Source organism: Stigmatopora nigra, chromosome 20 (assembly GCF_051989575.1).
Source record: "Stigmatopora nigra isolate UIUO_SnigA chromosome 20, RoL_Snig_1.1, whole genome shotgun sequence".
Taxonomy (NCBI): Eukaryota; Metazoa; Chordata; class Actinopteri; order Syngnathiformes; family Syngnathidae; genus Stigmatopora; species Stigmatopora nigra.
Genome location: NC_135527.1, coordinates 8,168,787 through 8,184,734, shown reverse-complemented (window position 1 = coordinate 8,184,734; position 15,948 = coordinate 8,168,787). Strand labels below are relative to the sequence as shown.

Sequence of the window (15,948 nt, the reverse complement as noted above, 5' to 3'; positions counted from 1 at the left end):
AAAGCCTGATTGTACGACAGAGAAGCTTCCCAAGGGAGACATGACTTTGTTTAGTAGGTACTAGTACATGGGAGTACATAATAACATCTTGGATACCTACCTGATAGCCGCTAGCCGCTAACTGGTCGCAAACTGTTAAAACCGGGCTTTTCGTGACACCGTTTTGGCTCAAACTAGATAGACTTGTTGAAATCGAGCTTAGAAAAACCATCGGAAACTACAAAAATGGCTCCATACAAAGAGTAGGGTGTAGTTTTTTGGCATGCATTGTCAAAAGCAATGTTCCCTCTAAGCTAATCTGGTCTTCTTTGCGTAGTAGCAATTATTTAGCGTGCAGTAAACAAAATCCAAACTGTTTAAAAACATTTTTTACCCTTTTTCTTATAATGGTACCATTTACGTTACAGCCAGTGGCAGTAGCTCCGCCCACTCTTAAGTTTTTAGTGTTTTACAGCATGTTTTACATAAAAAATTAGAGGGAACATTGACATTCGCCTGCTTAATGGTTTTACTGGTTTTTATACTGGTTCAAATGGATGGATGTATCATCCAGATAAACTGAGTGCTATGATTGGACGCCTATTAGCCGACGGTCTCATCTAATTTGCCCAGTGTTGTAGATTTTGACGGCGCCACGGATGCGGGGGAAGACCTACGTGTTTGCGGAGTCTCGGCGGAGATCTCGCTGGTGTAGGCGCCCACGCCGTGCCTGCTGCGAGCCGCCAGGCGGAAAGTGTAGGTGGTGAAGGGCTTCAAGTCCTTCATGAGGTACGTGGAAGTGGGCTCAAAGCTGATTCGCCTCTGCAAAAGGAGAGGTGTCAAGTCTGAGGGTTTGTTCGGAGGGTGATTGGACGTTTGGTCGCCAGTCTTTTGGTCCCTGGTCAAATGTACTTAGATATTAAACAGTACTTTGATATTAAACTCTCTTAGATATTGAACTCTCTCTTAGACAATTAACTCTCTTAGAGATATTGAACTCTCTTAGACAATTAACTCTCTTAGATATTAAACTCTCTCTCTCTTAGATATTAGTCTCTCTCTTAGATATTAAAGTCTCTCTCTTAGATATTAAAGTCTCTCTCTTAGATATTGAACTCTCTCTCTCTCTCTTAGATATAGAACTCTCTCTCTTAGATATTGAACTCTTTCTCTTAGATATTTAACTATCTCTCTCTTAGATATTTAACTATCTCTCTCTTAGATATTTAACTATCTCTCTCTTAGATATTTAACTATCTCTCTCTTAGATAATGAACTCTCTCCCTCTTTTAGATATTTAACTATCCCTCTCTTAGATATTTAGCTCTCTCACTTAGATATGTAACTCTCTCTCTCACAATTTGACCGGCGACTAAAAGACCGTCGACCAAACATCCGAGCACCATTAGGAGGAGTAATTAAGATTTTACCTCGTCTTTATCATCATTTTTCTTGTACAACAGATCATAACCCGTGATTAGGTTTTCCTGTCCTGTCTGGACCGGCGCCACCCAAGACAACAGAATACTAGTTTCGGACTTGGCCTCGCCCTTAAAGTCGGTAGGCTGGGATGGAACTGCGAAAAAGAAGGAAACATTGTTAAACATTGTTACATGGTTAAGCCAGTGTACAGATAAGCACCGGAAACAACAACTTTCCGCAATGGTGGTTCACTCACCTCCCGTCTTTGTAATAATCTGCAGATCCGGAGAAAGAGGTCCATCTCCAACCGAGGTAAAAGCCAGTACCTTGATGTAGTACGTCTTATTGGGTACGAGTCCCTGTATAGTGATGAAATTCACCCCCCGGACAATTTGCTTCTCCCATAGGTTGACATGTAGCGTAGAATCCACGGTAAAGTAGACTCTATAGCCCATAATCTGCCCATTGGCTTCCTCCGGTTCCTCCCAGTTGATAACAGCCGTAGTACCACTCAGCATTTGTCCTCGAACGCGACGTGGCGAGGTACTGGGCGCCTGCTCGGCCGTCTTGGCCTCCACGGCGTCACTGGGCGGACCCCGGCCGATGTTGTTAACAGCCAGAACGCGGAATTCGTAGTCCGAGTAAGGGCTGAGTCCGCCTACGCTGTAGCGCGTTGTAGCCACACCGTCAATCTCCTTATACGAGTCCTCAGAGTACTTGGACTTGTGCTGGATGACGTAGTAGGTCACCGGTTCGGGATTACCCGAGTCCCAGGTTAGGGTGATGCTAGTGGCGGTGCGTTCAGTGACCACCGGGAGGCCGGGTGTCCTCGGCAAAGCTGTGAAAAGATCGGAGACTGTTTTTATGGCGAAATAAACTGCAAAGTCGGAGATAAAGCCACATACGAGTACCATCATTTCTCCAGTATGACACACTCCCTAGTTTATAGTACTTTCTCAGCTGTAATTGCCCTTTGAGTGTAGTAAACATTCCACATTACCGCTCACACCCGATCGAAAGCACTACTCGTTTTCAGCATGTCAACACAAGACACTTTCTTGACATTTGACAACGTGTTATTTTAACCTGACAATCGCAACGCGGTACAACCGTTTAAATCAACAACCGCGGCCACCAAAACGGTGTTTTCCCATCTCCGGGGCTGCTTATCACTTGAATAATTTAGCGGTAGAATTTATGACTTTAATTCCGTACGTTGTAGAAGCGAATAGCAATAGATTGTCTTTACACGCGAATGTGAAGTACGCTATGGGGGCCCCCCTCTGTCAGGCTGTTATATTGTGACTAATATCGCTGTTATGTCTCTGGAATAAGAAAAGCTAGTCCCGCGCGTGCGGCGACGCCCGTACGCCGTCTCGCCTTCGCCCTTGCTCACAGATAAAAAGCGGCAGGTGGGCCCGAGGGGGACACCAAAAGGCTTCAATGTAAGATAAGACCCTAACTCTATTCTATAAAAACTAAACAGGGGAGACGTACATGGACAAAGACGCAAAAATTAGTCCTGTAGAAAGGGAACAATAGACATTAGAAAAACACGGGGTTTGAATACACAGGGGGCTGATGAAAAATCACAAATACTTGGTTACTTTGGTGACAGAGAGTTTACTGTTGAAACCAGCTCTCAAAATTATATTATAAAAGAAGATTAATATCTAAGAGCGAAGTTTAATATCTAAGAGAGAAGTTTAATATCTAAGTACTGTTGAAACCAGCTATCAAAATTATATTAATATCATAATTATATAACTATGAGTTTAATATCTAAATATATAATGTTTTCCACAGTACTTAAATATTAGACAGATATCAGACAGTACTTAGATATTAGACAGTACTTAGATATTAGACAGTACGGACTTAGATATTGAACAGTACTTGGATATTAGACAGTACTTGGATATTAGACAGTACTTGGATATTAGACAGTACTTGGATATTAGACAGTACTTGGATATTAGACAGTACTTGGATATTAGACAGTACTTGGATATTAGACAGTACTTGGATATTAGACAGTACTTGGATATTAGACAGTACTTAGATATTAGACAGTACAGAATTAGATATTAGACAGTACAGACTTAGATATTTGACAGTACAGACTTAGATATTAGAAAGTACTTGGATATTAGACAGTACCTTGATATTAGACAGTACTTGCATATTTGACAGTACTTAGATATTAGACAGTACAGAATTAGATATTAGACAGTACAGACTTAGATATTAGAAAGTACTTGGATATTAGACAGTACTTGGATATTAGACAGTACTTGGATATTAGACAGTACTTGGATATTAGACAGTACTTAGATATTCAACTCTGTCTCTTAGATATTAAACTCTCTCTCATGAATATAATTTTCAGAGCTGGTTTCAACAGTAAACTCTCTGTCACCATGTGACCAACAACCAAAAGACCGGCGACCAATCGTCCCAGCACCTGCCACCACAAACTTAACAAAAACCATTACCTTTAACTGTAATCTGCGCCACAGCCTCAATGACACCCAGCGTGGACATAGCCACGCATGTGTAATTAGCCGACTGGCGTACATCGGTCAGCTCCAGCACATTGCGCCCAATGGGCATGTCGTCTTCGGGCGTCAGGTCCTCGGCGCCCAGCATCCACTTGACGTACGGCATGGGCGAACCCACCGCCACGCATGTGATGTTGACGCTGCCACCCGGCATGATCTCGTTGTCGGTGGGCGGGATGGAGAAGCGTGGCGGCACCCTTCGCACTGCCACGGGATCAGAAAAAACAATTAGATCGCTCAACGGACCCTCGACGAACCCCCCGATTGACGCAAGATGGTGACATGCATGTGGAACGGTACACAAAGTATACAAAGTACGGCAAAGTACGTACACGAACCTGAGGTGATGATGACACTTACATCAACAAAAAACAATTACAAAAAGATTTTGGACCATAAAAACCGATAAAATACGACTTGAGCGCATCATCGGTAATCGTGAAATGAAAATAATCAATATTTAAACATGTGTATATGTTTAAACTTACTTAAAATACATTCACGAAATAATTAATCATGCAATAATGATATTTTCCGAACCCTATCATTGGCTGCCAGATGTTTGGTCCATTTTTAGTTATTAAAACTGATTGAAATAATGTATTTTTTTTAAAACAATATTTATTATTCATGTAAAAACCATTCAATTACCCAGGACCATTTTAGATTAAATATTTAAATTTTCTTTTTAATAAATGGATTAAAAACCCGAAATATTCCGTTTTTTATAGATCTAAAACAATATTTATTTTAGCTTTTTTTATATATATGTTTTAAAATTTTACAAAATTATTTTAGAACTAAAAACACCGAAAAAATGGATTAAAAAATGACAATTATGGATTTAAAAAGGGGAAAAAATCAGGACATTTTCCCCACAGTTGCTTAAAAAAATGGCCGAAATTTCAATAGCAGTTTACCCACAAAAAAAAAACATTTCTCTACTTTACATTAAATAAAGTGTTACTACTCATCCTGCATTTAATCTTCTTCCCACGTTCAATCACAAATTCCAGCTCATGATTAAATACTCCAGAAGTAATTAATATCCAATTGGTCCCTGCGGACGTAATACTATCCCTCTCATTTCTATATTTACGAAGGCTGGTTATAATAAGCCCGTATTCTTTCCAGCAACCTTCTTCCAAAACCACTCGAGGGGCTAAATTAGCATTATAATTATTCTCATAATATTCTACCCACGGATTCAAACAAATTTATCACTAACAGACGACCAATCCCTCAGAAATAGGAAAGATGGCAGCCAATATACGTTTCTCCAATGATTGGACGTAGATTTGGCGATAGAAAAACTAAGTAGGAACATTAAAAAACATGCAAATGAGATGCAAATATTGTCTATGTGGATCCAGTAAAAAAATGGAATTATATGACGAAAAATAGTGTTTTTTCGTGGGTATTTTCGTTGAAAAAAATGAGAAAACACACCAACCTTCTCGGAGCTCTGATGGGGGAAAAGGGGGAGGGGTTTGTACAACAAAAATGAACCCAAAAAATAGGAGAAAAAACAGGAGGGAGAGTAAACAGGTGTCCAGATTAAACAAGTCGAAGGACTTTGTGGTTTCAGTGGTTAGCTAGCATGACGTACGTCAATAGCATCAGAAAAAAAACACATTACAGTAGGAAGGGAAAAGTGCATGAACCCTTTGGAAAAAAAGCTCCCATTGGTCGTCTTTTAAACTGTTACAGACTCTTTTGGTTTATTTTTTGGGGGTCTCGATGAAACGCAGACCGTTGGCCAGACGACCAATCGGTCCACAAATGAAAAACTGCATTCCAAAGTGTTGACAGGCACTTTTTCCTTTGCACTGAATATGAGACAAAAATATTGAGACAATCCGTTTCTTAATCGAAAAAAAGGCTCTCTTAGAATGAAAACTGTTTTTTTAGCAGATATTTTCCTGATTTGGCTTTTTACTGAACTAAAAAATGTATATAATCACAGTTATTTCCAGTTTTTAAGTCTCTTTAGTATATTCTTTGCTTAGGGCGACTTATACTCAGACTTTAAGTATGAAAAATACATAACAATAACTTCGGCATTTATAAATTTGAATTAAACTACCAATCTTGTTCATGTCCTTCCCAATTTTACTGAACGGGCAAGAAGAACAAAAATGAAGCCTTGCCAAGCAGGCTAGGGACAAGGAAGGCCGGAAAAGGGCAGTGCGGAGGATACTCTACACAGAGGGTGTCCAAACTTTTTTATCTGAGGGCCCACATTTAGAAATGTTCGAGAAGTTTTGACCCTTAAGCCCCGTGACCGGACGTTTGGTCAAATGTACTTGGATATTAAACAGTACTCGGATATTAAACACTACTCGGATATTAAACACTACTCGGATATTAAACACTACTCGGATATTAAACACTACTCGGATATTAAACACTACTCGGATATTAAACACTACTCGGATATTAAACACTACTCGGATATTAAACAGCACTTGGATATTAAACAGCACTTGGATATTAAATAGCACTTGGATATTAAATAGCACTTGGATATTATACAGTACTTGGATATTATACAGTACTTGGATATTATACAGTACTTGGATATTAAACAGTACTTGGATATTAAACAGTACTTGGATATTAAACAGTACTTGGATATTAAACAGTATTTGGATATTAAACAGTACTTGGATATTATACAGTACTTGGATATTAAGCAGTACTTGGATATTAAACTGTCTCTTTGATATTAAACTCTCTCTTATTAATATAATTTTGAGAGCTGGTTTCAACAGTAAACTCTCTGTCACCATTTGACCGGCGACCAAACGTCCGAGCACCTTGAACCCATGCATCGGTAAAGTAACTATCTCCATCTAGTGTTAAAACCGAAAAGTACAGTCCTAATAACAGCTTATTGCGTGGGCCATATTGAATGATATCATCCAAATGTACTACTAGCCTTTCAAAACTGGGCCCTAGTTTGGACACCCTTCTTCTATGGGTTAATACATAGTTGCGGGTCAAATTCCAAAAGATCGAGACAAAAATCCATTTAAGAGTTACGAATTAAATAGCAGGAAAAACCACGAATCGTACCTCGAACGTAAAGATTGGCTGGCGCCGAATAGCGCGTCCCGTCATTGTTGGTGGCAACACACTCGTACTTTCCTTGGTCCGATTCCTCGCTTTGCTCAATCTGGAGTGCTCCTATTTGGCAAGGACAGAAAGTACAGCAAAAAAGAATTAAAAGCAGAACTCTTGGAAGACATTTTCATCAAGGCTCCAAAATGACTAAAGACCAATCAGATTGAATCATTTGTTTGATCCACCGGCAGCAAAACCTCCAAGGTCCAACACTATCTTTTAATATCTACCCAGCTGAAAACAATTGCTCTAAAACTTCAGATTTACTATTAGTATTACCCACTGTACCCAATACAGTACTATTTTTTACCCTCATTCACTCTATTTAATCTAAATGTCTGCATACTTACTCCATTTTGGCCAGAGGAAGGACTATTTTGGTTCTCTAAACTCATTGGCTGACACTGACAATACCAGGTGTCTAATCTACTTTGATAAGGAGGTGGGAAGGAACACCCAAATATGGGCATTCATAGACAGTTTATTTCTGGTGTCTATTGAATAAATACTACTAAAAAAATCTATTTTGTATTGCCTTCACATTGAAGTATTTGCTATTATTATTATTTTATTTGCAAAATGTGCCACGCCCTATCAAAGTCTAAAGCATTGGTGTCAAAAAGGCGGCCCGGGGGCCAAATCTGGCCCAACACATCATTTTGTGCGGCCCACTAAAGTAATTCGAGTGCTGAATTTCTGTTTTAGGATCAAATTAAAATGAAGAGTATAGATGTATATTAAATTTCCTGCTTTTTCCCCTTTTAAATCAATAATTAAAATTATTTCATCCATTTTTTCTATGTTTTTAAGTCAAAAATCATGTTGTAAAATCTAAAAATATATACAAAAAATTCTAAAATAAACATTGATTTAAATCTATAAAAAACTAAATATTCAGGACTTTTAAACCAGTTATTTTAATCCATTTATAAAAAAATAAATCTAAATATTACATCTAAAATGGTCCTGCCCACATGAAATCAAGTTAACATTAAAGCGGCTCGCAAACCCTTGATCTAAAGTGTTAAATTTTGAATTGCTGTCCAACTTTTTGGTTAAAAACTTTGTCCCTGAAAGAGTTGAGGTTTTTGACTTTGGAGGTTAGCTACAAGCAAAAATACAACATCGGCAAAACATGGCTAAAAGATAACACTGGTCCTAATGCTAACGCATATAAATATGTTTTTTTCCAGTGTACAACATTGACGGGTCAATATGGGGGAATGAGTGGTACTGCTTTAGGGAGACATGGATCAAACAAAAGAGGTTTACAGTCGAACAAAGCAGCAGAACAAGAAAAGACAATTGGAAGAAAGACGTTTGGTTTTTTTTAGCATATTCAATCATAAATCGTATCCCAAATAAGCAGCATTGTCCAAAAAAAAAAGAAAAAAGTACAATTGCTGCAAAAAAGAGCAATTTCAGAGAAAATCCAACACATAACCATCTAAGAACGAAACTTGTAGTTTTTTTTGTTGACATGCAAATCTTGGCAAGAAATTGCATGTCAGCGCAACTTACAACCTTGCGACAACCCTTAGCTGAAAAATAAAATACAAGTGTATTAGAGGAGAAAATTCAAAATGAGGGCGGGGCCTCAGAGTCAACAAGAAACAAGCATTGCTTTTTTTGTTGTTGTTTTTTTGGTTTTAAGTTTTAAGGCTTCAAAAGACACCCATAAAAAATCCACTATGGGATTAGCAGTATGGTGTCACATTTGACCAGACAAAAACAAACTGCTGCGTCACCCCCGCAGGGGGGTGGGGTCAAAAATTGAGCCAATGAATCCGCTTCCCTCCGTCCGACTCTACAGTTTTTCCCAAAGCCTGAAGACAAAAAAATACAAAAAAAGTCAAAAGCTCCAAAGAGGCAAGAAAAGTGAGAAAAATAGTTGTGAAAGAAGTAAAAAAGCACCGTAGAAACTTTATCAAAAAAGTGGTTGTTTGGGCTTTTTTGTAGAAGTACAGGAGAGGAGAGTAAGTAGAAGAAATGGGGAAAAAATAGGTTTTTTGGTGGGTTTTTTAAGGGAGTGTTGGGGGTTGGGTAGGGGGGGCGTTGACTCCACATCGAGAACAGCTAAGGGGGGAAAAATGCTTGGTTGTTTTAGTTGGATAAAAAAGTGGGACGCATGATTTGCTATATGATAAATAAAAGTGATTTTTTGACAAAAAAATATTGTCATTGGATATGCTTTTGGGTTTAAAATTGTCCGGGTAAGCATATCATAAGTGAGCTTGGATTTGGTGGTAGTGGTTGGTGGTGGTTGTGGTGGGAGGAGTCAATGGATGGGGAAAGGGGGAGGAGCTAATGGATGGAATCAGGTTAACTGAAACAGGACAACTCAGAAAAAGGCCAAACAGGACAAACATGGGAAATGAATGGCATCAAGAATGAACTTTTGATTGTTTGTCATTCTGCGGGCGTCAGTTCAGCACGCTTACCTCTTATTGGCGTACCACCTGGGTGGATAATATGAATGCAAATAAGATTAGAAAGAAGAAGCATTAGTACGTGTAGGTAGAGGCTAAAAAAAGGGGGAAGGGAGTGGGAGGGTCGGTAGGGGGGCGAGAGAAAATTTTATACAGTAAATTGAAGATATTTGGGAGGAAAGAGACAGGAAAAGCCAGAGAGAGAAAGATAGAGAGAGAGAGAACGAGGATGAAGAAGATCGGAGCAGGAGTCAGCCATATCACAGGAACTTTCAAAATGGAGGAGCTTCAGAAGACCATCTAGTCAAGGAGAAAACTTTTTGCTAACCCTGTATGTGACGTCAACATATTTTTGTGTGAGAAAGTGTCTCTAAAAATAGTCAAGTAGCAATAATAGAAGTAGTAGTGGTAGTAGTAGTAGTAGTAATAGCAGTAGTGAGCCTATTTCTGTTAGTAAAATGCATGCCATGCATTTTAACAGTTGTTGGAAATGTGGTAATTAGTGGGAAGGTGATGTACGCTTTGGAGCTAATCACTTACCAAAGGATTCTGTAGATTAAAATAAAACAAAAACATATAGAGAGAAGAAAGACATATGCGTAAGAATATCAGAAATTCTTGAGTCCGTCGGACATTGGTGGCGATAGACGTCTCGTGTCCTTCCTTCGAAAAACGGGAGTGCCGGTTTGTTCGCGTATCGCAAACTCCGGGATTCCCGATTTGGAGGGAGCGGACGCCAAGTTTTTGGATGTCTATCGTCGCCAATGGCACTGAAAGAGTTAAATGCTTTTTCATCGTCATGGCGAGGGATTAGTGAGTTGTCTCGGAACGAAAAGGACAAGGTGGTCAAAGACGGAGAAGCTGCAGGGACATAAGTTAAAAGGGGTGTACACTGTCAGAAATAGGGGTACTACAGGGAGGTTATGACTTGCTGTTTAAATGTTCATTGGGTTGTAAGTTGGGGTTGTTTAGTATAACCAAAAGAAAGGTTGCTAAGGAACTTCATTGAACCTTTATAGGGCACTAAAGAGGTTTTTTGTAGATTATAGAGAACAGAAATGGAATTTAGTAGAAATTTGAGATTTGTGGGGAAATTAAGGGGTATTTTTCTTGTTTTTGAGGGATTTTTGGGTTATTTGGGTGACATGTTGCTGATTTTTGGTTTATTTGGGTGACTGGATGCTGATTTTTGGTTTATTTGGGTGACACTGCTGATTTTTGGTTTATTTGGGTAACATGTTGCTGATTTTTGGTTTATTTGGGTGAAATTTGGGGTTTATTTGGGGTATAGGTTGCAATTTTGGGTTTATTTGGGTGACATGTTGCTGATTTTTGGTCGATTTGGGTGACACGTTGTGATTTTTGGTCTAATTGGGTGACACGTTGCTGATTTTGGGTGATTTTTGGGTTTATTGTTACTGTAGGTACATTTTGGGTCTCTTCTTGTCTATTAGAGGTCACTTTTTGCTGATCTTGGACACCTAGTTAGTCTTGGGGACTCCATATTTATGTTATTAATGTTTTTAGAACATTTTCGGCGTCATTTGCTGGTTTAGAAGAATTTCTAGTAGGATTAAACTCCCTAAAAGTGCCCTATAAAGGTTTGAAGTACCCGAAAATCTGGTAGTTTGGAGTATAACCCTCCAGGATATTGAAGTATTTTGGGGCTACAAAACTATTCGTTTTTACTTACTCATTTGGTGTCAATTTCACAGGTCAAAAAGGGTTCAAACACCCCCAAAAATGCCAGGTGAAGGCAACAAGTTGCCGTACCCCTAAAGAAGCTTTTTCTGAGAGTGTCATAGATGCGAAATTCAAATAAAATAACAACACACAGCTGCTATATAGACCGTTATTCTTTCAAAACATCCGATTCCCAATAAAGGTCCATATACCAAAGACAAAAAAAATAATAATAAATAATCCTATCAATCCCAAAAAACGATTTAGCCATGGTTATCAACGGAAAGTCAAAGGAGTCACAAAAAGCCATTGGGAAACAGAAAACCGGTCCTGGGGGACACAAGGGGGTTGACAAATCCCAAAAAGACAAACAGGGGGGACACGTTGGGGGATACTTTAGCTGAAAATGGCTACCTATAAAGAATAGGGTCAAAGAAAACTTGGAGAAGATTGTAGGGACAAACCTGATCGGAGTTGTTTGATGCGGCCATTGTTGTTGGTGGTATTGACAGGGAGGAAGTCTTTAAACCATGAGATATCCGGGTCGGGGTTACCACTGGCGGCGCACAGCATGGTGGCGGTTCGAGTCCGCTCCACTACTTTGAGCTGAGGGCCCATGTCTATGGTGGGGAAACCAGGAGGTAACTGGTCCTCTAAAAAGGAGGACAGAGGACAAAGAAATTAAAGAACAAACCTTGTAAAATGAGACAAACGACAACAAAAAACAATGTTTTTCCAATTCACTTCAATCGTTACATGAGTTAACTTGTCAAATGTTCTATGCATCCCACGAATTTCAGTTCCACGCTCCTTATTTGGCACCATTTTACAGGTTTTTTTGTCCATTTGGAAAGCTTTTTTCACAGAGATGCCATCCCAGTGCTTGCACGCCGCCAAATGACAATCATGGCCGCCCTCCAACAATGCTTTCGGGTACTTGGCATAGCGAAACAGCGCTACAGATAAATCTGAAGTAAAAATGCGTTCAAGTGACTTCAGAGTGAACCCCAAAAAAATTTGTTTTCTTCCACTATGAGCTTTCCTTACCCCACTTTGTTTATTACCCCTAGACGTCCAATCAATTGGAACAGGGGCGACCGGTAGTGCATTTCAAGACACTCCCACAACCTCCCAGTGGAGGCCGCCTGTGATTAAACAACAATCTCACCAGAGCTTGTTCATTACCTCCATTTTTCCCGATTTTTCCCCCTAAGCGCAACGTTGATAGACCTCCCTCCACACTACCCAATGATCTGCCACAAATGGTGATAGCCTTGTCTCCGAGAACCTCATTTAAAGCCACAAAAACGGTGACATCAGGCTCAGGAACGATAGAAACTCACGCAATGCAGTCCGCAATCCTTCCACAAAGTGAATTACCATGGCGACTACGAACACCGGACGGGAAATTAAACGTCGTGATTAGCCGAGAACGTCACAGTTTCCCCCGAGTTGCTAAAATTGAATCCAATGGCATCATTTTTTTCCCCGTTTTGGACTCCGAGCCGTAAGCCCGTGGCTCTAAAATTCATGCGCAGAATGGCCGTGGAACAGAAAATCGTTAGGCGAATGGGAAATTAACCGTGAAAGGACTCCCGCCTTCTTGTCGCTGAGTATTACATTTTCAAGGACAGTAGAGTCTAAGACAAGGACAAGTACTACTTTACACATCTGTCCATATACTGTATATTCAACAATGGGTCCCCCCTTGTACCAAATGAGATGGAAGGTAAAGAAATGCTGAAGTCACCTTCTAGAAAAGTGCTGAGCGTTGGTACTCGCTAGGAACAAAAAAAAGACCCCCAATGACAATTTGCACACATTAGCTAGCGACATTGCGATGGGGGCCGAACGAGTACACGGCGCCAAGTGTGAAAGGGACGTTGGCGCCGAAAGTACCTTAGCGAGCAGATTCCGCTGATGACAGAAGGCCACCGGACATAAACTTCAAGCCATTAGAAGATTATATCGACAAATGGCTCATACGCCAGCTACAGAGTTGAACTAACGGTTCCAGAGGATGACATCACTTCTTAGTCCAAGTACCGTATTTTCACGACTATAAGGCGCACTTAAAAGTCTGAAATTTTCTCCAAAATAGACAGTGCGCCTTATAATCCAGAGCACCTTATATATGGACAAATACTATAATACTTATCACAATAAAATAAAATAAAATCAGTCAATAGGGTACACTATCCTCTACAGCTCTCGCAAATACCACTCTACTACTTTCCCATAGATAAAGTACTGCGCAAAGTGACTGCTGGGATATATACCGTATTTTCACGACTATAAGGTGCACTTAAAAGTCTTGAATTTTCTCCAAAATAGACAGTGCGCCTTATAATCCAGTGCGCCTTATATATGGTAAAAACAGAAAACCAAAAACGAAAAACCACCACTGTCGCATATTAAAAAAAACACAAACACCTGAACTGAAACAATACTGTTAAATATGCAGATCAGCCATCTTAGTTTACAAAATTTCCCATCATATAGCTCCTCCCCCACATACAAAAAAATCCAAAACATCAACAATGGCTGGCTCTAGAGGTGACTGTGTAGTTCATACCTGGAAGTCAATAGCAATTACCCTATTTTCACCACCATAAGGCGCACTTAAAAGTCTTACATTTTCTCCCAAATAGACAGTGCGCCTTATAATACAGTACGCCTTATATATGCAAAAAAAAGGCCATTCATTGAGGGTGCACCTTATAATGCGGTGCACCTTATAGCCGTTAAAATACAATACCCTGGTTATCCCACCCTCCAAAAAATAACATACCTGTTAGGGAACTAGCCAAAGTAGCTTTTAGCATGCGCTAAGCTCCCTATAGCATAATAGCACTTAGGCTGAGAGCAAACCCTGCTAACACTCGATTATGGCAAATTGGAATTAGCTGGCTGAGCCCAGCAATTCTCATTAGGAACTTTTACACCTGTTGACTCACAGCGCCTACCAATGGAAAAACAGCTCGCAAAATCCCCGCCCCCTTTAACACAGTCCAAGGTTGAATAGTCGACACGGTCGCCTGTTCTTTATTAAAACGCAGCGCTGAGCATTTTGTTCCCTCTTATTCGATTACTTAAGCGGCTTCTTCCCAGAGTCGGTCCCCCAGGGGTCCCATTCGGGGGTGCAGAAGCGCTTTAATCTGATTCTCGGCTGGACAACATGTGTAACCAAACGGCACTGGCTTATGTTCGTACCTCGCGGCGTTATTTACTGACGGCTTTCCCATTCTTTACTTGACAACTGGGATGAATTTGTTCCCGATTTAGCATTTGAAACAAAAATATTGCTATCTGTATAACTAAATCTCGTCAAATTGTGATCTGATGCCTTGCCCAAAGGCCTCTGGTGGATATTTTTGTATCTTTTTGACCAGAAACTGAAAATTTTAGCATCAAAGTCGCTTAGTCTTAATTCACTCAATGCAGTTTACAGATTCTGATTGGTCTCCTTTGATTTACCATGTAATATTCAAAGAGGTATTCAGGACCCCCCCCCTCTAACCTCCCCCCACCTTCCAGTTTTCCGCCAGTGAGGAGATCAATTCCCACAGTGACAGCAGACCTCCATCTTTTTAATTACGGTAATGACTAACTCGTCCCTTTTGGTGACAAACGACTCCAGATGCGTATAGCTATGGGAAAGCATGTTTTTGTTCTATTTTTCCACAAAAGTTCACATTTCCTGGTAACAAACGTATCTTTTCTCTAGGGGGGGAGTTGACAGTCCATGCTAAAGCCCCCTCCCCCCTAACCTCACCCTTTACCGGTAAAATGGATTTGATGATTTCTGTTTTTCCGTCACAGGAGAGCAAGTTCTCATTTTCTGCTCTTGTTGTCGATTTGTACACAATAGCGCAAGTTTGTTGCTTTTTGTGTGTAAAGGGGGGTGCTGTTGACAGCATAATGGGGGTACAAAGATACAATAGAAATACTTTATCATGCTGGAATCATAAAGTCCAACATTTACTGAAAGAAACGCTTGTTGGGGTTTTAAATTTATTGATACTTTGGATGATGGCAATAAGAATGTAATACAAGTTATGACTGTTTAAGGAAAGAGTGTAATTGTATGTTATATTTTGGATTCTAAAGTGTTGTTAATATATATGTGTATATATATGTAGGGGTGAAATTGTATCGTGTTATTTGTGTGATGATTAAAGTAAAAGTTGGATTGAGGAAAACAACTACCGTATTTTCCCGACTATAGGGCGCACCATATTATAAGGCGCACCCTCATTGAATGACATTTTTTTTCCATATATAAGGCGCACTGTATTATAAGATGCACTGTATTATAAGATGCACTGTATTATAAGATGCACTGTATTATAAGGCGCACTGTATTATAAGGCTCACTGTATTATAAGGCGCACTATCTATTTTGGGGAAAATATAAGACTTTTAAGACTTATAGTCGTGAAAATACGGTAATCACTGTTATTATTATTTCTGCTTGTGTTTTATGCAATATAAAAATGTAGGGGACAAAACATGCTAATACTAGCACTTGAAGTTGTAAAAACAGTAAGTAACACAAGTTATAACCGTTTATGGAATGAGTGTAATTGTACATTATATTTTGGGTTCTAAATTGTTATTAATAACAACACAAAATACATTGTATACAATTACACCCATATATATGTATATATAAATATGGGTGTAATTGTATACTATGTTTTTTGTGTGCTAATTACAGTAATAGTTGGATTGAGGACAACAACTAA

At 39.5% G+C, this 15,948-nt stretch overlaps 1 protein-coding gene across 49 annotated transcripts in view; it reads right to left on the bottom strand.

Moving 5' to 3' along the window:
- Positions 1-15,948, bottom strand: part of ptprda (protein tyrosine phosphatase receptor type Da) — a 125,018-nt gene that overhangs the window by 24,910 nt on the left and 84,160 nt on the right. For 17 of the 49 annotated variants that reach the window (XM_077742371.1, XM_077742389.1, XM_077742380.1 and 14 more), the window contains 9 exons: positions 11,665-11,853; positions 10,058-10,066; positions 9,530-9,547; positions 7,041-7,151; positions 5,416-5,427; positions 3,897-4,166; positions 1,658-2,239; positions 1,410-1,555; positions 657-801 (listed from right to left, as the gene is read on the bottom strand). In XM_077742371.1, the coding sequence (XP_077598497.1) occupies positions 657-801; positions 1,410-1,555; positions 1,658-2,239; positions 3,897-4,166; positions 5,416-5,427; positions 7,041-7,151; positions 9,530-9,547; positions 10,058-10,066; positions 11,665-11,853 (1,482 nt within the window). The remainder of the gene's footprint in view (positions 1-656; positions 802-1,409; positions 1,556-1,657; positions 2,240-3,896; positions 4,167-5,415; positions 5,428-7,040; positions 7,152-9,529; positions 9,548-10,057; positions 10,067-11,664; positions 11,854-15,948) is intronic. The other 32 variants (XM_077742388.1, XM_077742390.1, XM_077742400.1 and 29 more) reach the window with 5 other exon arrangements.